Source organism: Gossypium raimondii, chromosome 3, assembly GCF_025698545.1.
Source record: "Gossypium raimondii isolate GPD5lz chromosome 3, ASM2569854v1, whole genome shotgun sequence".
NCBI lineage: Eukaryota > Viridiplantae > Streptophyta > Magnoliopsida > Malvales > Malvaceae > Gossypium > Gossypium raimondii.
Window position 1 is genome coordinate 59,303,145 of NC_068567.1, and position 25,739 is coordinate 59,328,883.

The 25,739-nt window shown below is 34.5% G+C and overlaps 2 protein-coding genes across 3 annotated transcripts; one reads left to right on the forward strand and one right to left on the reverse strand.

Moving 5' to 3' along the window:
• Positions 1-4,348: 4,348 nt before the first annotated feature.
• Positions 4,349-8,177, reverse strand: LOC105795083 (hypothetical protein). 2 transcript variants are annotated; one of them, XM_012624553.2, is made up of 4 exons: positions 7,197-8,177; positions 6,868-7,006; positions 5,626-6,783; positions 4,349-5,096 (listed from the first exon to the last, which is right to left on the reverse strand). In XM_012624553.2, the coding sequence occupies exons 1-4, from the start codon at positions 8,051-8,053 to the stop codon at positions 4,740-4,742; spliced, it is 2,511 nt and encodes an 836-aa protein (XP_012480007.1). In that variant the 5' UTR covers positions 8,054-8,177; the 3' UTR covers positions 4,349-4,739. The 2 variants fall into 2 exon arrangements, with proteins under 2 accessions (XP_012480007.1, XP_012480006.1); XM_012624552.2 differs by having other exon boundaries at positions 4,349-5,099.
• A 5,836-nt stretch (positions 8,178-14,013) lies between these two features.
• On the forward strand, positions 14,014-15,429 carry LOC105796011 (uncharacterized). Its single transcript, XM_012625659.2, has one exon. It carries the CDS (start codon positions 14,014-14,016, stop codon positions 15,427-15,429), a length of 1,416 nt encoding a protein of 471 aa, XP_012481113.2.
• The last annotated feature ends 10,310 nt before the right edge of the window (positions 15,430-25,739 follow it).

Genomic DNA, 25,739 nt, shown 5'->3' on the forward strand with positions numbered 1-25,739 from the left:
TGAATTTTGAAATTTCAGTGTAGTAGTTAAATTTTCTAGGTCAAATTATGTTATTAATCTTGTAGTATGCATAAGTTGTGAATTTAGTCCATATTCTTTATATAGTTTGATCAATTTTAATCCCTATGCTATACTTTTCAAATCTTGAAATTTCAATCATGATACAAACGATGGCTCGTTAAATGTATTAACTAAAATGACATGCTTTATGTTTATGTGAGTATAATGTGGAAATAGGAAGTTGACATGGTATTGCGTATGTGATAATATGTTTGTCGCATAAAATTTTGAAAATAGTATAATTTAAATTGTGAATCGACGACTACCATACTATCGGACTGAAATTTCAAAATAAAAAACTACATAGATTAAAATAAACCAAATTAAAATATGGGTACTAAATTTGTAAACTATGCATAAAATATAGTGATAAACATTAAATTTTAACTTGAGTATCAGATTTCTCCCAAAGGTATTTATACTTTTAGTTCAATCAAGGGCTTTAATTAACAAAAATCAAAGAATAGTGTTCATTTAATTAATAAAACACTAAATTTTAGTTAAACGATGTGTTTTGAATTAACACCCATCTCAAATTCGATATTTGAATAATTTCTATCTGGTAAATCTCAAAATTATACGTGAATTTTAATTTAACGTGCAATTATGTACATGAACTGTAATTTGGTGCAATTATACACGTGAAGCTCTAATTTTGGTTCAAATGTATACTTGAAACTTTAATTTTGATTTAATCATATACATTTAAAAAATAAATACATCAATTTATTTTTATATTAGATAAATATAATTATTTTGTGTATGCAATATATAAATATAAAATGATATTATATCAATAATTATATTAATAATTTACGAGAATCGAATCGAATCAAATTAAAATTTCATATATACAACTACAAATTAAATCATAGCTCATGAATAGTTTTAATATTTATCTCTAAAAAATTGTACAAATCTAATAATATAAAGGTAATACGTAAATTCTAGCCTCGTGACACTAATAGATACACTGTATATATATATAATATAAGGATAAATAAAAACACATTATTGTCCTAAAATAATTAATAAGTTAAAAGTAGCATTAAAGTTTATGATTTATTCAATAATAAAAATAAATAAATCAATAAGTCTAGAGATTATATTCCATGTAGGCTTGTAGCACTGAAAATCCATTTAAAAGGTGAAATTCTTTGCCACTCCCCATATAATTGATACCTTACAATTTTGTATCTGATCCGATTCTTCTTTATAATCTTTATGTACTAATATTTTTACAATTATAATTTCAAATTTTATGTACGGATCCGATAACAACATTTTATGTTTACGTATCACGTACATGATTAATTGTATTTATTCAATATAAAATAAATTGATGTATTTATTTAAACGTCTATGTTTAAATAAAACCGAGTGTTTTATGTTTACATTTGAGCCACAATTTAAATTCCATGTGTATGATGATACGGATCAGTATTCATGTGCCAAATTACATGTTAAATCAAAATTGTGTATATTTTTAAAATTTATTTTTACATTTTATACTTACTTCTAAAATAAATTTATTATATGTTTTGATTATATGTATTTTTTTTAGACAATACCTAGAACTACTCATAATTCCTCTCGAACCCATAAATAGGAGGATAATGTTTTTCAGCGCATTCGAATCCATGTCCTTCTACATTGACAACAATACTCATACCAATTGAGTTAAGACTCGATCAATATTTTTTACTCATTTTTAAGAAACTATCACTTAAAATTATTACACATTTTCATATTCTGTTTTTGTATTTTTCAAAATTGTGTAGAGTTCTAGTAAAGTCGTCGTACAATTCTTTTTTTTTTTAATGTATTTTTCCTTTTTCTTTTTTCTAGTACAGATGAGATGTATGTATGTGTATATATATATATGTATATAGTTTATGCTTTCATTTTGAACCATTTCTTTACGCAAAGGACAAAGCTGTAGCATCTTCTGGGATTTTCACTTTTTCTTTTTGCCAGAACCTGCAAATCAATTTGCTATACATAAGATTGTGTGTGAGTCATGGTGCACCTGTCTTAAAAGGTTTTGTCTTCTCAATCTTGTCCTATTAATTAATATAGATTTTACATATGCTCCTCAATAAATTAAGTTGGATCGTATAACACATTCATCATGAGTCTATATTAGTTTGCTGCGTGATTAAGCCACGTATTTTATTTTATTTTTTGTTTAGAAAGAAAAGATAAGTTTATTCTTAACTTGATTGGCATGAACATTGTTACCAGTATAGAAGGACATGGATTCGAGTGTACTGAAGCGCATTATCCTCCTATTTAAGACATTATGTTAAAAAGAGTAAATATAATCAGAACTTATAATTAGATTGTTCAAAAAAGCAAACTTGAAAAGCAAAACTCCTCCCCTACAGGGAGACTTGTTGATATACGATCTATGATAACTATCTCGAATTATTTTATGCAATTTTGAATGCTATTTAGTTGGGTTCTTAATCAATTTAATCAAATGAATCGAGATTTTCTCTCAAGAGAGAGAGATGATGGAAACTCATTAAGGGGAAGGATACTTTTTGAGCTAAGACTTTGCTAGCAAAATATGTTCAGGACCCAAGAAACCTTTAAGCAATAGGTAATACTTCAATGACTTGAAAGTCACTCAAGAAAATAAGTCATATCGTTGCATCAGGCCTTAGATAGGTGATAAGGGATGGACAAAAAGTGAATTCTGGCACAAAAACTGGTCTGAATTAGGTGCATTCAAAGATATTCTCCAGGAAGACTTTCGAGGGATGAAGGCTTTAGGATCTTCCACTAAGAGAAAATTGGGAAGTGTTAGGACACCCAAGTATTTCGGTCCAACTACCTCAAGAACTTTTAGAGGCTTTCCTGAGCACACCAATTATTAATTCCCCTAATAGTAATGATATTTTATGCTAGGGTCTCTCCTGCAATGGTTGCTTTACTAGTTTAAGTGCATATTTTCTCGTTGCAAGCAAAAATTCATGTGGAGCTCATGGAGAAATTGAACTACGGAGATTTATCTAGGAAGCTAAAATTCCTCCCAAATTAAAGAACTTACGGAAATGTGGTCATAAGGCTATCCCTACTAAGGCTTTTCTCCCACTCAAGAAATCTAAATGTGGAGGCTCTTTGTCCTTTCTACTCTAGTTCCCAAGAGGACATCGATCATCTCTTTAGAGAATTCTCTGTCACAAAACGTCTCTAGGGGAATCTATCCAAGTTTGATTCCATTCAATTCATACTTTCGACCTCTCTCAGTTGGGAAGATTGGATATTTATGAATCTTTCGTCTAATACTTGGATTTACAAGCCAAAGTTATCCCTGAATACCATATTTGTATTTGTTCAATGGGAAATTTGGTTGGTTAGGAATGCCTGTATATTTAGTAATTCTCGTCCTATAGAGAGTTTCATTACTAGGGTCCTTTCAACTATAGGGGAACAAAAATGGGAATAAAAATCTAAACAAATCCGCTTTAGGGTCTTTAAAAGTAGTTTCTAAAAAACCAGAACATTTTCAACATAATCTTAAAGAACACATGGCTGCCACTAGGTCTTTTTGGACCAACCACCAACAGTGTCGCTACATTTCTGGGCTCTTAATTTTAGTGTTCCTATATGTTTTCTTTCTTAAGAGAGAAGCTTGTTAAATTCTCCATGGTGGAATTATAGAATTTCTTTACGTTCAGAGGAATGGTAAAGAAAATGTTATTAACTGGCACCAAGTAACCCAAAGCTCTCAAACCCAAGCTAGAGTTAGGATTATTGATTGCCATTTTTCTTTCACAACTAGGATTTTTAAATCTAAAGGATTAAATTTATTGAAATATTTATAATTATGAGAATTAAGGTTAATTTGATAAAATGTTCAAACGTTGATGACTAAATATGTTATTATACACCACCTCACCATTTCTGTTAGGGTGATCAAAACAAAAATGAACGATTTAAAATGACCCAAAACAAAACACACTAATAGTTGAGTGTTGTATATTTTACTCAAAATCTAAATAAAAGAAAAATCAAGTGATGACATGATAGCAATCCAAATTCAGAGACAAAAAAACTGTCAAGACTAATATGAACAAAAAAAAAATTTCAAAAATCCAAAATTAGGGATTAAATGTTATTTTATCCCTCAAATTAAAGGGAGCCATCTATTTTATAATAGCAACAACAAAGCAGTGGCTGTTACATCGAGGTGAAACCAGGACAATATTACTTTTATCTATGACAACCTGGTCCAAGGTAGCAAGGTTCGATGTGGTACACAAGAAAATGGCAAATTACGTTACGTGAACTCGGTAGGAATATACTATGACCACATTATATATAACACAATCTTTTACATCAATTTTGAAAGATCAAAGTGTCAGTCCTACGTAGTCTGGATGGCATAAAGAACTAATCTAGCATAAGATAATATTCCAAAATATGCTACCATAGAGGAAAAGATACATCAAGCACCACATAAGCCATAGGAAAAAAAAATTACTAGGATTAAAAAATAATAACAGAGGTAGGCTCTGCAATAGACTAATATAAATTTAATTTAAGTTACCAACATTAGGGGGTTCTAGCTCTGTAACTTTGTACATGAAAGGCTTACCAAAGCTGGAGATCATTCATAGCTGAATCACTGTTGTTTTTATCCTTTTATACATGGCAAATGAACTGCATGATTATTGTAGTGAGTTGCCTAGAAATTTGGCCTTGCAGGTTGGACACATATAACCAACTGAATCTGATTGTATTTCAGAATCGACGGCCTCCTGGTTGAACTCCGTCCCACACCATACACACAGAGTTGTAAGCTGAGGCTTGCCAGCCATATTTAACAAGACTTCTGATCCAAACTGAACCGACGAAGTGTAATCACCTTCTATATTAGCCAACTCTACTGGAACCTCTGGCAACGAGGAAGATACTTGCACACCGCCGATGCTCAAATTGATCGCCTCTGTTTCAACCAACTTCGGCTCGTCAAATCCTGTAATGTTGTCAAGCCTCTCGTTGATGCTGCATAAACCATCTTCTCCCTGCTGTTACACATAGAGAACATGAATATTAAAGTAATTTCTTGAATGAAACCACTTCTCCTCGATGGCCCCCAAATGCCAGGATTTACAGGCAAATGATATAGCATATTAAGTAAACCATCAATAGGTCACATTGCACAACCTTTCTTCTGTGCACAAAGAAGAATTTAACATAAAATAAAAAGTTAATAACCTTATTTCGATTCTATGGATGTAAATATTTCTGTTTAGTTAAGAAAGTTGGTAAAAATTCTGAAACTACTCGTAAAGGAAGAAATGAGGAACCATCTAAACTTTTTTTTGATGAACTAGGCCAAACAATGTAAGCAATCAATGAGGAAAGCTTACTGATGGCAACTATACAACCAAACTGAGGCAAAGTGCACTCCAAAAGAAAAAGTTGAATGATAACATCGATAAATGGAAAGGAACAATGATACAAGAGCTCTAGTAAGCAGAACAATAATCTCAAACTGTTTACATCACATTGTACTGATAAAGCAACAAAAATAGAACAGTAGCTTTATACCTTGTCCGAGATAGAATTTGCAACCAATGGACCATCGACTGGTAACAATAGGGGCATTGATGATTCAGGGACTTCAGCCTGAAGTACATTTTCTCCAGATGGTTGACGTATAGTCTCTGGTGAAACATCTTTAGCTGGCTCACAACTATTCCCTAAACCAACAACTAACTCAGAATTGGTACTGATATCCACTTCTTCAGGTTTAGGATTCTCCTTTGTGCCCGCACCAACTAAATTGACTTCATTCTCAACATCACAGACACCCTGATCGGTGGAGGGAACAAGTAAGTTTCTTTCAGGACCTCTATGTTGCTCAATGCCAGACTTGTCAGCTTCTTCAGCATGAATTGTTAAGCCATCTTTTCTGACTACAGTTTCAGATGTACTACCATTTTGCTCGTCCATACAATCAGAAATTGTAGCATCAAAAAGAGAATCCATATTTGCAACACTGATAGCTTCATCAATCTTCTTCATCTTCTCATCAATGACCATAGGCTCACTGGTTTTTTGACATAAATCTTGATCTAGCGTTCTATCAGTCACTTCATCCTCTGTTCCAGAATCACTTGAAGGCGAATCAGAATTCATTTCATGATCAGAAGTAGAAGCAGGAATATCTGGAATTGGAACTGCATTCAATTTATCAGGACTCGATCCATCATTGAGTTCATATCTAGGCACAGCAGTACTAGTTTCAAGAATAGAATTCTGCGCAATTTCAATTAAAGCATCCATTTTGGAAATCCTCGCGGGCAACTCTTGCTTAGTTGCAATCTCAGTTCTCCTGGGAAGCGTCAGTAAACCAGGTGAATCTTCAATTCCTCTCACAAAGTTCCTAACATGGATCCCTACATGGCCATTGTACCTACGTCGTTCATGAAATACCTTATGGCAGAATTGGCATTCAAATTTCCCATCTCTAAGTATCACACCATCTCCAACAGAAGAACCAAGCCTGTACCTCCTTGTAGTCCTTTGGTGAAATGATAAAAGATGTTGTAAATATGCATCCTTCTCATCAAAAGTCATATTGCATTTATGACATTCGAAAAGATCATGTATTTGAACTTCTGCCAGGTTATCCATTCCCAGTAAGTTGACTTCCTTCCCACGTTCAGTCCGCCTTTGATCATCCCCTTTCTGGATTGCACCTTCCTGCCATTGCATGAACATAAACACTGTTAAGTATTTCTTCTTCTTTCACGAGTTAAATAAATGTTCCCCGCAAACATCACTTACATTTTCAGAAGCCATTTGATAAATATGCTGAGCAATGTCGCCATCATTATCCATTGTCAAGGGTGCATCATGGAGACCGAAGCAGGATTGCAAGTATGCAGCGACTTCTTTACATGATATAAAATGCCGCCCACCGGGACTGAAAACAAAAAGAAATAATGATGATGTCTATGATATATACATGCAAAGGAAAAATATTGTTAACAATAAAGTGTCTTTGATTAACTAAAATATAACCCAAATTCAGAAAAACTATAAAATTATGATTTGTTCTTATGCACTCGCAATAAAACTACGAGAATCTACAAATAAACTAACGAAGAAATCACCTAATATATCTCCGGCAATATACAGAAGCACGACCTTCCTTCCTCTTTAACCCTAACAAAAGCTTCCACCCTATCGGCAAGACATCTCCGAAGATGCTAGCATCAACAATCTTCCTCTTCCTTCTCCTGCTACACCACTGCCCACCCAAATCCCTCATAAACCCTAGCAAAGCCTCCTCACTTCCCGCCATTCCATCGGTCCTCCTTTTCAATTCCTCCGCATAAGGATCCTCCAAACCGCCCAATGCGACCAAATCGACGGCAACTCCATTATTGTTCACAATCTCTAAACCCCGCTCTCGCTCTTCCTCGGAATTAACAGCCTGCACATTGGGCTTCGTCCCTCTCTTCCTCTTCCCAAGGCTGATCATTGCATCTTTAATCTCAAAATCCACCATGGTATCCCTCATCCCGTAACTTACAATGGCGTCCCTAGGGGAGGAAGGAGGGGTAGTGAAATCGAGATGCTGGAATTCGGGGTGGGATTTGAGGGAGACCTTGAGGGAAGATATTATGGATCGGTTCTCTAGGGCTTCGGGGTCATGTAGAGGAGGGAAAGGAGGGGCTGGTTTGGGGGCAGGGAGAAGGCCGGGGATGCGGTGGCGGAGAGGGTGGTGATGGGAGGAATGATGGTTGTTAGGGGAAAGACGGGCGAATGTCTGGCGACGGGAGCCGGCGGATTCATTGAAGCTGGAACGGTCGATGGAAGGGATTACGAGGTTGTCGGAGCAGTGAAGGTCGAAGGCGGTTGGGGAACAAAGGGAGAGGGAGAGGAGCTCGGATTGGGTTAGGGTAGTTAAGTCTACGGAAGGGAGAGAATCCAGGGTTAGAGGCTGGTCGGCGGTGAGAGTGGCCATTACGGTGGTTCAAATGGCGGCGATCACCTAAGATGATTTGGATGATTAACTGCCTAATGCCCTAAAACCTGAATGCAGCATTTCGGTACAAATTGAATTGAATTGGGGCTTAGTGCTTACCTATTCGTGCTAACAAAGGAAAGAGTAAATAATAATAATAATAATAATAATAATAATAATAATAGTAAGTGTAAACTATTAAAATAATTACTTTTGTTTATTTTGGGTTAAATTTTAGTCATTTATGTTTAAAATATTATGTTTTTGTTACTTACATTATTGTGTTGTAATATTTTAGTCACTGAACGTTAATTTTCCTTAACGATGTAACGGTAAGCTGGCGTCGCATATTAAATCATCATTTCAAACAAAAATTTTAGTTAAATTATACAATTGGTCCTTATATCTTTTTGTTTTGAGCAATTTAATTTTTTTCTTTTATGTTCTTTGAAGTTTCCTTTTCTTTTCTTTTCTTTTCTTTATTTTCCATTATCTTCTCTTCTTTCTCTATTTTCTCCCTTCTCCATTTCTTTTAATGTAGTTTTTTTTTATATTTTCATTTGTTATTTATTAAAACTAGTCCTGTACTTTTATTTTTTTGAACAATTTAATTTTTCTTTTCTTCTTCCCTTTATTTTCTCTCTTCTCATATTCTTCATTGCATAAACATAATCTTTTCCCACCAAACAAACCCAGGTCATAGTTTCTTTCACATGATTCCTAAATTGAATTTCATCGAAAACCGAATATCAATCATTCTTAATCAAATCTCAATTTGAATATAACCTAAATTTGAAACTAAAATTGGATCTAACTAATCAATATAAAAAATTATATCCTTAATCAAATCTAAACAAAATTGAATTCTTTATATTCAAAATAATTTTTCCGTTTCCAAACTTTTACAAAATTATGTAGGTTATTCATTTTCTTTTCTTTTTCTTTTTTGACGAATAAAATTAAGCAAACAATAAAATTAATCTAAACCTTCTTGGATACTCTCAAGCAATCTTGATTGGAAGATAAGCATGGATGAATCGAAGAGAGAAAGGGAGCATGGAACCAAACTAGTTTAGGTAAAGTTGATGGTAAGTTTCGTATGGTGATCGTTTTAGTCATTGAGAGTGTAGAGCTTGTTCGAAAAATCCATGAAACAACGTAGTTTCAAGAGGGTAAGAATGTTGTAGGTAAGATAGATAAAGTGGTCATGGGGGTTGGTTAGGTGGTTAAGGTAACGGGTTTAGAAACTTTGTTGAGGGTAGACTGCCATAAGTCACAACTGACGAGGTTTTTGAGTAAGACGAGCTTGTAGGCTAGGTAATTAAGAGATCCAATTTGGTTCGCTAAAGCAATGATTGACGATGAGTGCTTGTAATTATTGGGTGAGAATATGCGAAGCAAATTTTATTTTGATTTTAGTTTTTTCTGAGATTGAGAAAGTTTGGTTTGGATCTTCTTTGAGTTTGAGAATAAGAATGTTTGATAGTGTACGGGATTAGGGATTGGTTACTATTTTTTAAGATAAAAGTAAAACATTATGAGATTAAGAATTCATAGTTGAGATTAAGAATAAAGAGAAGTGCTTTGCCAGGTGAAAGTTATTTCAATTTTATTTATATTCGAAAAGTTCTATATCAATACAAGGGATGTGGGTTTGAGTGTGTTAAAGAGCATTATTTTTTTATTTATTCCAACTCAATGATTCATCAATCATTTAGCCAAAATCATGGAACTATTCATACGCTCTTGAACAGAAATAAGGAATCCCAATCTTTGATAATTTTGTCATCATCTAATTGTTTTTGCATGGGTCCATTTAACGATGTAAAATATCACAATGTGATAAAACAATCAATTAAAAAAGATCCTCTAATTCCAATTAAGAATTTATTGGGTCCTTTAGGAACAATCCTCAAAATTGTGAATTTTTATTCATCATTTTACCCTTTAATAACTCATAATCGGACCTCGGTAGCGAAATATTTGGAGCTTGACAATTTAAAACAGGCTTTTCAAGTACTTAACTATTATTTAATAGCTGAAAATGGGAGAATTTATAATTTCGATCCATGCCGTAACTCGGGAGAGGTTATGGATAATTTTAAACATTGTATCAAAAAGAATAGATGTGATCAGAATCTATAATTAGATTGTTAAAAAAATAATAATAATCTACATTATTGGATGTACAAGCCCAATTTTTTCATGCCCGGGCCCAACAAATCCTTAACCCAAGACCTACCCAAAACAACTGCCTAATTACAAACCAACCCACCTAAACACTAACCCACAACTTACAGGCCCAATAACCTAACCCTAGCCCAAAAAGAGAAAACAAATTAGAAACAATGTCAAACCCTAGGTGCGCCGCACCTAGGGTTCTAACTTTACCACCGCACATTGCGCCTCGACGCCGCACCACCAACCCCTCACCGCTCCATCAAGCGTCAAATACCTACAAGAAGGAAGAACACGAAAGAAACAGCAGCAAACAGAAACAAAAATAGAAAAGAAATCGTGTAAAAAGGCTATATAAAGCCGAAACAGATTATCAAAAAGGGGGGATGATTTTCGGTACAAAACCGATTGAAAAACCATTGTAGAGGGTTTTTTATTCTATTTTCCTTTTCCTTTTGTAACGTTTTTCACAGAAATAAGAAACAAAAAAATCAAAGGTGATTTCCGACCCTTTTCGTTTTTACATATTTTACCATTTTTATCTTACTTTTTCTTTTTTTGTTCATCTATTTATATACATATAATATAAATAATAATAAAAAGAGAAACTCACGAGGAGAGGCGATTCGTGAAAAAGGAAACTTTTGGTCTCCTCTTGCAGTGCAGTGGCAATGGCCGTGGCGAGGCGATCGGCGGCGGTGTAACGATCGATGGCCGGACCTCGACCGCCTCGGAAAAGGAGAGAGACTTGAGAGAAATTTTTGGTTTTTTCGGAGAAGAAGAAGAATGAAAATTTTGAAAAAAATAGTTTAAATAGGCTTCCAAAAGCGTCGTTTTGGGCGGTCTGCTTCGAGCATCAAAATGACGCCGCTTTTGACTGACCGTTGGCCGACCCGACCCGATCCAGGGGATCCAGCGTGTTTTTGACGGAAGGGCTAATTGCACGTTTAGCCCTTCCGATTTTTAATGCTTTTAAAATTAGGTTCTTTTGATCTTTTGAATTTTACCGGAAATATTTTGCGTTTTCAATTTAATCCTTACCGAACTACGTCATTTTAATGGAAGGGCAATTTGCTTTACTAGTCCCTCCATGTTTTATGAATGTTCGAGTAGTCCCCCGCTTTTGTTTATTTGCGTTTTGAGCCCGAATCTTGTTTTAATGTTTAATTTAGTCCTTTTGTTATTTTGTTTGTTTTCTTAATAAATTTCATATTATTACTATTATTATTACTATTATTATTATTAGTTTTATTTTTCTTTTATTTATTCGTTATTATTGTGATAATATTAATTAGTTTTATATTATTTTTAGTTTTAATTTTATTTCATATATATATATATACATATAGGTATTATGCCCGTACATATATATTTTTATTATATAGTATTTTCACATACTGCATATATGTTTATATATATATATTTCATTTTCATAAATATACATATATATACTTACATAAACTTTTATATCTAATAATTTTACAACATATATATTTTTCATATTTTATAATCTTATGTATATACATACATATATATTTCCCTTATATGTACAAACATATTTTCATATTTTATGATTTTATCTATTTTCCTTTATTGTTATTATTATTTTATTTATTTTATTTTACTTTATGTTCATTTATTTATTTATTTATATATCCATTTTTTATGTTTTAGTTTATTTATTTATTTATTTGTTGTTGTATATACATGATGGATTTGTTCTTTTTATTTATTGTTAGTTTTTGCTCATATAATTTTTAGTCACATTACTTTATTTATTATTCCATTATGCACATAAATACCATATTTCAAAAAAAAAAAGAAAATTTTTCTAAATGAGGCAATATTTAGCTTTTGGAAATTCGAGAAAACATGCCCTAAGGTGCTGAGTATCGATTTTTCTCGTTCAACCAAATAGTTAAATATCCTTTCAAAAATTTCAAAATAAGGCAATGTTTTGCGTTTGGAAATTCGAGGAACGTGCCCTAAGGTGCTGGGTTTCGATTTCTCGCTCAACCAAATAGCTAAATATCCTTTCAAAAATTACAAAATAACGCAATGTTTTGCGTTTGGAAATTCGAGGAACGTGCCCTAAGGTGATGGGTTTCGATTTCTCGTTTAACCAAATTGCCAAATATCCTTTTTAATTTTAATATATGCTATTCGAGTTTTTTTAAGGATCGTATTTTAAATCTCTTTAAAGTTTTTAATTTTTCGACACTAAGACATTAAGTAATCAACTAGGTACCAATTTTGGGCGTATCGAGGGTGCTAATCCTTCCTCGTGCATAACCGACTCCCGAACCCGTTTTTCTGAATTTCGTGGACCAAACTTGTTGTTTTAATAAAATCAAATCGTTTATTAAAAACAACCACTTTTCGAGGTGATCCGATCACACCTCATAAAAAAGGATCGATGGCGACTCCCATTTTCGTTTTCATTTTCCAAAACCCAAGTCGACCCCGTTTTCCATCCAAAAAATGGTGTCAACAGCTTGGCGACTCCGCTGGGGACTTTAAATAAGAGAGTCAAGCCACGAGTTGATTATTTCTTGTCTTTTTGTCGAAAGTTGAAAATTTGATTTAAATATACGATCCTCTCATTGCATTTCATTTGTTTTGAGTTATAGTTTTCATCATGTTTTGTATTTTAAATTTTTATATCTTTCTGCATTGCAATGCTTGACCGTTGGTCACACCCTTTAAGTGAGAGTGAGAAGCTAGTCCTTCGTGAGGTTTTCACCTCCGTGCAGGATAGTGGATCGCTTTCGGGATACATCCGTACCTATGTCTTCGTGAGATTTTCATCTCCGTGCAGCCATAGGGAAATGTATTCCCCTGAACCGAACTCGGTCTGTATGAGCCTATAATGAATGAAGATCGAGGAATCTGCTGGTTCGGGTACCCTTACTTTAGAGCCAAACCTCATGTAGTGAACCTTAGGGGCCCACCCTAGGTAGAACCACTTCAAACCCCTAGTAGTCACCCGAATAGGTGTTCTAATTATTCTTGCTTTCTTTTGCTTTGTACTAACCTATTTTCTTTTCTGTTTTGATTGCATTGCATTTTCATCATTAAAAGAGGTGTTGATTCATGTTCGGTTGCTAAATAGAGAGCTTGTCATAAGAAAATAGGTCTTTTGATGAAGTGGAAAATAATACGGTTGCCCTAATATGTTCTGAGAAAACACAACAAGAGAAAGATGATAACTTAATAGAGGACAACACAACTATTGCTCCGTTGCCCGAGGACTAAAGATGACAAGGATTATTCGAGAACCGCTGAACTTTCTTAAAGAGGAGCCAACGAGCATCATGAGGATAAACGAGTAACGAGCTGAGGCTTGGATCAAGCAAAAAGGAGATAAAAGAGAAGTCTCTTTCGAAGAGTTCGTGAGATTCATCTAACGCGCGAATAAAGAAAAGGATCGTTGTCTTGGAATATAAGGGCAAGGCCGTATGTATATCCGCTTTATGTAAAGAGATTTGTTTTCTAGTAAAGTTCTTCTAATATAATTGAATCAAAAATCAACGTCTCTTTTTGCATTCATTTCATGCATTTTCATTGCATTGCATCATATGCATTAATTTTTCACAAAGTAACCCTAATTTGGTAAAATTATTTCAGTTACCCTGGAAATCAACAAAAATCTGCCAATTAGATATCATTACGGTACTCGCCGGAGAACCAAAGAAATGGATCAAAAACTAGAGAAATTAGAGCAATTGCAAGAACAGATTCAAGCTCAGATGCAAGAAAAACTAGCCAAACTGTAGCAAGATATGGAAGCATCCCAAAGAGAATTATTGAATCAATTAAAACAGTTAACGGCTGGGGGGCACGATAAGGGGAAGAGCCCCGAGGTAAATTTTGGGGATGATCACGAAGACCCTGCCTACCCTCCAGGTTTCGCCCCAACTAATGCCCAGACACAACCAAGGGTGTACCCACAGAGGGTACCTGTCACCATTAGATCCCAATACCAAGTTGGTGCCCCAGCATCGATGAACTTCCCAACAGGTTCGGGTTCTAATCTCAGGGATAATCTTGTTATTCCTGTAGTTCCGGATCTCGACGACGCAGCAGAAATAGAGAAGACAAGAGTAGACCTGCCAAAACAATTAGAAGATCGATGTAAATGGTTAGAGGAGAAGTTTCAAGCTATGGAAAATGCCGAATACCATCGAGGAATAGACGCTAAAGATTTGAGCCTGGTACCTGATTTGGTGTTCCCTCCCAAATTTAAAGTGTCGGAGTTTGAGAAGTACAATGGGACCAGTTGCCCCGAGGTCCATATCACTATGTTCTGTAGGAGAATGACCGGATACATCAACAATGACCCATTGTTGATTCATTGCTTCCAGGACAGTTTGATCGGGTCAGCGGCTAGATGGTACAACCAATTAAGTCGGGCCAACATTCATTCATGGAAAGATTTGGCGCAAGCCTTTATGAAGCAGTATAGACATGTGATGGATATAGCACCCGATCGAATTGTATTGCAAAACATGGAAAAGAAGCCTAATGAGAGCTTTCGACAATATGCTCAGAGATGGAGAGAAGTGGCTGTGCAAGTTCAACCACCACTTTTAGAGAAAGAAATAACTATGCTTTTTATCAATACTTTAAAAGCTCTATTTCTCAATCACATGTTGGGCAGTGCCACTAAAAGCTTTTCAGACATAGTGATGTCTGGAGAAATGATAGAGAACGCCATAAGGTGCGGCAAGATAGAAGCGGGAGAAAGCGCCAAGAGGTCAGCCCCAATGAAGAAAGAGCACAAGATAAACAATGCAAGCGTGTTTAACAAGAGCTATTCTAAACCAATCACGGTGGGACAAGCAAGAGCAGTAACCACTAACCATCAAGGTTCTTCAAGGCAGGAATCCAATCTAAGGTCAAATGAAGAAATATCCCAATTTACACCAATCCCAATGACATATAAAGAGCTGTACCAGAACTTATATGATGCACATATGGTATCTCCTTCTTATCTAAAACCCATGCAACCTCCATATCCTAAATGGTACGATACGAATGCCCAATGCGAGTATCATGCGGGAATTACGGGGCACTCGATTGAAAAGTGTACTACGTTCAAGAAGTTAGTTGAGAGATTTATTAAGATGGGGATCTTAAAATTTGACGACCCGTCAAGAAAAAACGTAGTAGGGGATCCGCTACCTAATCATGATTGATAATGGGGTGACTACAATGCATGAAGAAGTTGGGGAATGTTCACATCTGAAGAAGGGACCTTGATAGACATTTGCTGGGAGTTTTTCTAAGCAATAGGACTGTGGAGGAAATCCCTGTAGTATTTAGAGCCTACTTAGAGTAATATTCAAAACACACTTGTTGCTTTCAGCCTAGAGGCAACAAGAAGTCTTTTGTGAAATAGGCTCATTATTTTAATGGAATGCATCTTTGCGATCTTTTGAACCAATATTCTTTCATTTCTTGAATGATTATTCTTTTATTCTTTCATCTAGATCATTCTTTCATTCATAATCATACTGTGCAGTTAATTATTCTTAAATTCATACATTCTTTGTATACTCTATTGTACCTACAATAGGTCCCCAGATATCAACGACATGAATGATACTGCTACAAACTTAGAATCTCCTTTTGAGCGAGACATATGTTTAGAGGGATCTCACGACTTTGAAGATGACATAGATTATAGCCTATCTCCGGACTTGTTGAGGATGGTAGAACAAGAGGATAAACAGATCCTACCTCTTAATGAATCATTAGAAATTGTGAGCTTGGTGAAGACTAGAATTGACCTGACTGCAAAGACGAAGCGAGACCTCAGGAATTCAATGATCATACCAGGATATGCCCGGGTTAACCGTTAATAATGAATCATGTACAACAGCGCGATGTCAGAAATTTGCAGTAAGAATGATGCAATTCTTTGCCGGGGCAATGCCTTTCTCGTTGACTCGTCATAGCTTTGCCCATTGGAAGTCGAGCTTCCATCTCTTTAAGTTTTTTGTTGGATTTTATCCTAATTGAAGAGGAAGATCCAAAGTTTTTTGTCGTAGTTTCACCCCGGAAGGCTCTATGAAAGAAATCTAATACCAAAGAAGGTTTTTCGCATACAAGATGAAAGTGGAAGATCTTATGTGGAAGACTTTCGCCCCTATTCACATGTACTTCATGTTGACATAGTATTATTTGTCTTATATGCCATGTCAAAAAATAATTTAAAATTATAAAAATTTAAAAAAAGTTATAAAAAAATTAGCATGAATTAGACGTGGATTGCTATACAAGCTGCCATGTTTAAAAAGTTAATATTATAATCAATAGTTCTATTAAAAATAACAATACGACTCTTTTTAAAATGGTGGTGGTCAAATTCATTGTTTTCAATTGATTGAGGCCAAATTTAGCTAAATAAAATAATAAGAGCCAAATTGTCAAAATATTCAAATTTCATTTTTGGGTTTAGAATTTCAAATTTGATGTTTTGTATTTATTTATATTTAATAACCATAATTTATATTTACCTTTAAAATAAATTCATTTATTTTTATTTTTAAACCCTTTATCATCTTATTAACTATTCGTGTATGAAATTTATGTAGCGACACTACATCAAATATTCTCCAAAATTATTATATATATATTTTAAAAATAACAAGATAAATAAAAGGATTATGTTGCGCTTTTATTTTAATTTTAGCTACGGAGTTAAAAATTTTATTATCGAATAATCCATTTAACTTGAATTCTGATCTAAAAAATTTATAATCTTGCTACTTTGATTTGAAACACTTCCATTAACAATTAATTGTATTTAATTAATTTATGATATATATTTAAAAATTTTGAACCAACAATAATATCCTTTATTTTTTACCATATTATTAAATTGGTGTTTAAAAATATTTATAATTTAAAAATAATTCGTGAAAATTTTATTGATTCTAAAAATAGAATTATAAAATGAATAAAAGTATAAGCACATTTGTAATACCCAATTATTGCCCGGGGCCCAAAATCCTGAAGCCCAATGACCCAATGAACCAATACACCAAACCCTAACCTACTAGCCCAAAATATTGAACAGGAGCAGAAAATTGGAACCCTAGCAGCAGTTTTTTTTTCCCTTCCTAGGCGCCACAGATCGCACCGCTCGTCCACACGTCTCTCGCCCATACGCACGTCGCACGCTGCGCACGTTCTCTTCCAGTATGCACCTGCAATTGTCACGGGGCTAGACCTTTCTTCTCGCAAACCGTGCGGCCTTAGGCGATCCGTTTGCTCCAAACTCGCCTAAGTCAGCCTTAACTCAAATGAGGATTCCTTAAGAACTCCTCCAAGGCACCAATTGAAGAGCGGAAGCGATTTAAGCCAAAAGAAGCTAAGCCAAAGAACAACAGAAAGTCACAGAAAAGAATGCACACAAGGTGTTTGAGTAAATGCTCTCAGAACTCTATTACTCTTAAGAATTCAGAATACAATGGAATGAGTACAAATGAGGGGGAGGCTCTCTATTTATAGTTGAGTTCCCCCAAAACCGACGGTCAAGATATATTTACATCGACAGACGAGATTAACATATCCCTTAATTTTAGGGATTTACAAGATATGCCATATCAAATCTAATCTAATCTTTACAAGATATGATTCCCTCTATCTTCTAAGATTAGTTACCATATTAGCCTAAGTTGCCATGTCTTCATCATTGGGCCAACTAGGCTTCAATTTGATAGGCTTCTCCAATATTTCTCTGAATCGGGCCAACTCTCGTGGGCTAAATGTTCCCCATCTTATCGATAGACCTCCATGGGGCGCATCTTGTGCCATGGTCACGGGATTTGCACTTTGACCCGTGGCATTCTCCCCCACCCATTCTCGCAACGCCCTCGTTGCGACTTCCTAATGGCACTGACTTGATTCAACTTTGAACCCTCTTGTTGCCTTGGCTTCTTCCCGACTTGTCTTGCAATCAGGTTGTCCCTTCCTGTGGAACCTTTGCCTTGGCTTCCGTCGCATCTTTACATGAACCGTTGCACTCGTTGGTACATCTCGTTGGCAAGAAGTCTCCGTACTAACTTGCCCAAATTTTGACTTGCTTCCTTTTGAATCATCTCGATTCTCACACCTTGGCTTCGTATTGCCCACAGTCCCTTGGCCTCCTTGCTCATGAACTTTGAAAGGGCCCCTACGACCTTGCCAAGCCAACAAGTCAGAATTCAAAGCCGACTGTTTTTGCATCGCTCCCTTTTTTTGAATGCCCGATGCACAACCCACCTTTCCCAAAGGTGTCAGCTTTACAGTCGAATCTGCAGGCTTCATATCGAACTCTTGCGCCACTAACACTTCTGAAGGAGCTTTCGTAACTTCCCGTTCTATCGAGTCAATGTTCCCCCCATACGAAACATCCTCGACTAGTTGGATTGACGACAACACCTTTGCCCCCACCTTCATATCTCGATGCACCGGCACAACAAGTTTTGTTAACGGACCAGTGCAAATATGAATTTGATCGACGCATGGATACAGAACTATTTTAATCCTGTCAAGGAAGTTTAAGCCAAGTACATAATCGTAATCATCTAATTCGATTACCTCAAAGTCCTCCTTGCCCTTCCATTCACCGATTTGTAGTTCTACATTCTGAACTACTCCCAAAGTTGGGGCCTCCTCAGAATTTACTGTCTTGATCTTCCTATTCGATTTCCTAATCGACAGACCAAGCTTTTTTGCGGCCTTCTCCGATATGAACAAGTCTGATGCTCTCGTATCAATAAGAGCACTCCGCTTCGACCATGAATGTTGATGTCTACAAACATCAACCCTTCTTTCCATTCCTTTCCTTAGGAATGAGCACCATCAATTGACCTCGATGGCTTTCCTCAATAAACCGCCTCTTAGGCTCATCATTTCTCTTGATAGTGGCGAAGATACCTTTGGGCAGTCCCTCTTCATGTGCGGTCCCTTGCAAAAGTAGTATCGTAACTTTCCCTTCTTTTCTTTCGGGCTATTAGGTCTCCACTTCCCATTTCGTGGTTTCCTATCATCACCATCGCTACTACTACCGTTGCCATCATAGCTTTGTCCCTCTTCATCCTCCTTATGGTACCCACCATTGCCCCTCCTGTTGGGCTTGGAAGATTCAAACCTGTCTCTTCTCGGAGCAAGTTCCACTATAGACTCCGCTACCATCATGGCATTGGTGAGTTCTTTAACTCCTCGACGTTGCAATTCTTGCCTCGCCCATTGTTTCAGCCCATCCGTAAAGGAGAAAAATGCTTCTTTCTCGCTCAAATCAGAAATCTGAAGCATGAGTTCACTGAACTCTCGCACATACTCCCTAACCGTGCCTCGTTGCGTTAGCCGCCGCAACTTTGCTCGAGCTTCATCCTCGGCATACTCGGGGTAAAACTGTACTTTAAATTCATCTTGGAACTCCTTCCAAGTCCCAATCTCAGTACCACAACGTCTCACATCAGTGGACCTACGTCTCCACCATAACAAAGCAACGTCAGTGAAATACATAGCAGCAGTGTTTACCTTTGTAACATCATCCTCGATGTTCATCGCACGGAAGTATTGCTCCATGGCCCAAAGAAAGTTGTCCACCTCACTTGCAGACCTTGCCCCTTTGAACGCCTTCGGCTTGGGCACATCCATCGCTTGTGGCTTCGGCTTTGAAGCTAACATTCCATTCCCTATGGCAGCCTTGAAAATCTTGAGCGCCCCCTTAAGCTCATTGATCTCCTCCTTCAAAGCTGTCACCATAGCCTCGAGAGCATCGTTCTTTTCAGCCAGCTTATTCTCCGAGGAACCGATAGTATCCCACACAAATTCCCTGAGTTGTCCTTGCAATGTTCGTAACCCATCATTGTGTCTATCATCGACATCGTCGATCCTCTCCTTGACGTCCCCTATGGACTCCTCGAGAGTGACGACTTGATCCTTCAAAGTTGAAATTAAGTCCCTTGATCGACTCGCTTTTCTGGCCCTTCCTCGAGTCTCCATTGGCTCATTCTGGCCAACAACTTCTTTCGACATCCCAACAGTGCCTTCGAACCAAAAGCTCTGATACCAACTGTCACGGGGCTAGACCTTTCGTCTCGCAAACCGTGCGGCCTTAGGCGATCCGTTTGCTCCAAACTCGCCTAAGTCAGCCTTAACTCAAATGAGGATTCCTTAAGAACTCCTCCAAGGCACCAATTGAAGAGCGGAAGCGATTTAAGCCAAAAGAAGCTAAGCCAAAGAACAACAGAAAGCCACAGAAAAGAATGCACACAAGGTGTTTGAGTAAATGCTCTCAGAACTCTATTACTCTTAAGAATTCAGAATACAATGGAATGAGTACAAATGAGGGGGAGGCTTTCTATTTATAGTTGAGTTCCCCCAAAACCGACGGTCAAGATATATTTACATCGACGGACGAGATTAACATATCCCTTAATTTTAGAGATTTACAAGATATGCCATATCAAATCTAATCTAATCTTTATAAGATATGATTCCCTCTATCTTCTAAGATTAGTGACCATATTAGCCTAAGTTGCCATGTCTTCATCATTGGGCCAACTAGGCTTCAATCTGATAGGCTTCTCCAATATTTCTCTGAATCGGGCCAGCTCTCGTGGGCTAAATGTTCCCCATCTTATAGACCTCCATGGGGCGCATCTTGTTCCATGGTCACGGGCTTTGCACTTTGATCCGTGACTCAATGAACCACCAACAACGGCAATAGAAGGGAGCACTAGAATAACAGAGAAAAGGGCAAAAGAGAAAAGGGGGAAATAGTTTTCGGTAATATTTGGGGGCGATATAAAAACCAATTACAGCATTTGTAATGGGGGGTTAGACGATCCTTGTATTGAAAATACTGAAATACGAAAAGAAAGAAAAAATTTGAGAGGTGATTAATTTGCTCCGTTTTTCTTTTTCTTTTTGCAGTTTTTTTCCTTCATTTGTTTTCTGGCTTGTTTCTTAAAATAAATAAATGAAAAAAAGAATAGAGGAGGTTCTTACCAGCAGAGGCGCGCCGTCGGCATCGTTTGCTTCGTTTTGTCCAAATCGAAGTTAAAGGGGAGGGGGGTTTTGGCGTGAAGAGTTGGGAAGAAGATGAAACAGTTTTTGCGGCTATTGCTGCTGCAGAATAGCGTTTAAATTTGAGATTGAAAAGGGTTTTAAGCACTGATGGGGTATTTGCGATTTTAATCCTTCCATTTTATCCCATCATTTCAAAATCATTGTTGTTTGTTTTCAAAGTTTTCCATGAAATGCTGAATTTGTTTTATTTTAATCCATTGTTGCGTGGAGTTTTGGGAGGTTTGGATTAATTTCACTTTCGGTCCTCTACTGTTAACTGCGTGTTCTATTTGATCCATTGGTGTTTTATTTATTTCAGATTTTCCCCTGAAACTTCAGTTATTTTCAATTTAATCCATGATCTTTCGTTTTAAGTTTTTTTTAGTTTATTTTATTAATATAGTGGTTATAATTATTATAATTATAATTATTATTATTATCATTATTATATTATTATTATACTTACATATATACACGCATGAGTATTTTATAATATATATGTATATATATTTTTATGTTTTTAAATACCTATACATAATTTTTTATTTTTTATTATTTTATTTTCATAGTTTTTATATATATGTATATACATTTATATTTAATAACATTTATACGTTTCCCATGTTTTATAATTTATATATGTTTATACATTTTTATAATATGTACATATATATTTTATACTCTATTCAAAGCTATTATAAATATTTTCCATGTTTTTATATTTACTAATATATTATATTTATACTTTTTTAAAAAATGTATAAATATATTTTATATGTGTTTTATTATTGTTTTATTCTTATGACTTATGTATTCATATAGATATATGCATTAACATTTTATAATGCTTATGCATTTCTCTCATATCCATATACATATTTGCAAAATTCATTTATATATCATACTCATGTATACATATAATTTAAATTTAAATTTTTGTTTCATATTGCATTCACATTTTTAACATATCTTTTAAAAATATATTTTGATTTTGTCAAAACATTAAAATCATTTTTTTATCCAAAGGCTTTTAAAATATAAACGATATTCAAAGTTAGGGATTTTCGAGAAAATTGAGCCCTAACGTATTGAGTTCCGATTTTCTTTGTTAATTTCAAATAACCGAGAATATTCGTTATTCAAAATGCATAAGTTTAAAAATCATTTACGGGAACTTAATTTATGGTGTCCTAACGTATTGGGCATGACATATTACTTTCTCGAAATGAAGATTTTCTTTAAAAAACTAAAAAGCGATATTCAAAGTTCGGGGGTTTTGAGAAATTGTACCCTAACGTATTGGGTCTCGATTTCTTTATCTAACTTGAACAATTGATTATCCTTTTCAAGTTTTATCATTTGAGTTTTAAAAAATCTTTTTAATCCTCGACATTAAGACATTAAATAATTAATTTGGTACCGATTTTTAGGCGTTACGAGGGTGCTAACCCTTCCTCGTGCGTAACTGACTCCCGAACCCATTTTCTCAAATTTCGTAGACCAAATTTGTTTTTAAGGTGGGCCGATCACACCTAAATCACAGATCGGTGGCGACTCCAGTTTTATTTTAAAAAGTCGACAACTAAATTTTTGTTTTCAAAAAAAAGGTTTCGACAACATTCATTACAATAAATCAAAATAATTAATAATTAAGGTTAAATATTAATTTAAAAATTCTTAATAATTTTTATATTTTATAATTAATTTTTATATTTTCATATTTATTAACGTAATAAAATAAAGTTATAATTTTTCTTTTTAGTGAATTACAAGAGGAGGGCAAAGCCCTAATCGGGGAGCGACTAGTGCAACCTGAACCCAGCCCACAGTTGGGGCGATGAACACCCTAACTATCAGACCAATACACAGGGTTCAAATAAAAGCTATAATTTGAATATAAGTCTAGTATAAAAATAGAAATTGATTTTACCTTTTAGTTATCACTTAATAAGTGTTAGAGTTATATATCAATTAAAATTAGAATTTAGATCTATAAATAGCATCCATTAGTAGTAATTAAGAAAAATCATCGATAAAAAGGATGAAATTACACTAGAGAACATCAAAGAGATATTCAAATGATAATGACACGGAGAACATGAGAGAGATATTAAGATCATTAGATAGACATGTAAGATCATTTAAAAAAATATTATAAGTTGTTTCTTATGTGAGAAGCTAATACTTGTTTATACTTTCTTTTTATTTTATTTTATTAAAACTCACATGAGAACTTGTCAATAAAACACCCATATACTATGACTACTCTACTTGATTAAGGGTCCATTTAATATTATTTCTAGAAAGCACTTTTAAGATAAAAAACACTTTTGAAATAAAAGTATTGTTAAATAAGATACTTTCAGGGGGCCAAAAGTAAAAGCAAAAGCAAATATTTTTAACTTTTACTCAAAAGTGTTTTTGGGGTCAAAAACACCTTTGAAAAACATTGCTAAAATTAGTGCTAAACCCTCAAACCAGCTAGCTTCCAATCACCGTTGATCTACGATTCAACCAATATGCTATGAATTTGAAACCTAAAATCATACAAAGCTATGATCATTAATTAACATATTTTATAACATAATTACATTGAGCCCTTTTCGTAGCCGAGGCCATCTACAAGCCCTTGAACAAGCACTTCTACTTTACAATATAGCTTACATGATTAATATTGATACACACTAACTACTTGCATTGTCTCTTATCCACACACATAGGCATGGCTGATGAATTCATCGTGACCTGTAGCGGTGAGTAAAACTTGATTCGATTAAAAAAATTAATTTTTTTCAATTTTCGAGTTAATCAAATCGAGTTGTTCGAATCATTTGAGCTAACATAAGTGATTTGATTTTCGAGTTCGAATTGAGTTGAATTTTACAATTCAAATAACAAATTGGTGTAAAAACCTTTTTAGTTCTTGTCAAGTTTGAAAATGAGCAAATTGGGCTCTCTTAACAAAAATTACAAAAAAAATTTCAAAAATCAAAATAATTTTAAAATCTAAAATATTTATAAAAATTCAAAAAATCCTGAAAATATATAAAGGAATTTGAAAAATTAAAAATTTCGAATAATAATTTTGGGACAAAAATAAGTTAATTAATGATTCAAGTTTATCATACTAAAGTATTTTTTATTATTTTCCTTTGAAAAAGTTTTCAAATATATTTCAAATATATGTGCTATAACATGAAATTAGTTATATTGTAATAATATTTTAATTTGCATATTTAATTTTTTAATTTAACTCGAATAATTTCACTCAATTCGACTGATTCGAATTTCACTTCATTCGACTCGATTTGAAAATTTTCAAATTGAGTTAGGATGATAAAATATGACTCGTCAAATCGATTAACTCGAAATTATTCACTTGATTCAATTGAACGCTTGATGCCCACGAAACCAACTAAAAATTCGACTAAGGCAAGTGTACATATCAATTAATAGTATAGCTATGGTGACCAAAGGTATCGTTCTCACAAAAAAACTAAAAGTACTAGTAATTACCGTCTTTTTATTATTTAATTGATAAATTAGAGTGATTAATTAAAGTAAAAAGCAACTAAACTAATTGATTACGAACGCGACAAAGAACAAATCAAAAAAATAACCGATTAACAACCAATAATTAAAACAATATTAAGGAAAGAATTCACCTAGACTTCATTTGTCACTATCAATCTAAATTACGCAATTTATTTACTTAGTATCTTGATCTATAGAAATCTCTAAATTATGCTAATATCTCTTTCAAGAGCAATTGACTTTAGGTTGATTAATTAATTTTTTAAAATTAAAACCCTATTATTACCTTAACTCAATTTATGGATTTCTCTATTAGGTTTGACTCTAATTCGGAGATTTATGTTGTCCTATTTTTAGAATTGCATGCAACTTCACTCAATTATGCTAAATCTACTATTAAACATGGTGTATTGCTCCTCCGATTTAAGCACATAAAAATGAATCAATAATCTAAAAATATTAAACCAAGATTTAAACTGCATAATTAAGAACAAGATCTAAGTTTTTATTATGTAAAATAAAAATTAAAAGACAAAATTCACCACTAGGTTGATCTCCTTAGTTATTTAGAAAATTAGTTCATACTTACAAATAAAAATCCCGGAGACAATATATCTGAAGGAAAAAAAACTCATTACAATCTCCTTATAAATCAATTGAATGTCTTTAATCTTGACGGAAATATGCTTTAATGGTGTTTTTTTGAGTTGTTTTCTTGAATATCCTATGATGACTTTCTTCTATCTTCTTATATTTTTGTCATATATATGTCCTAAAATGCCTAAAAACCTAAAAATTACGTTTTTTCGCTGTTCAGAGTGTAAATTCGTGCAATCGACAAGACCTGCCACACGGCCGTATGGCAGGCCGTGTCGAATGGGTTAGCCCATGTGACTCTTGTACC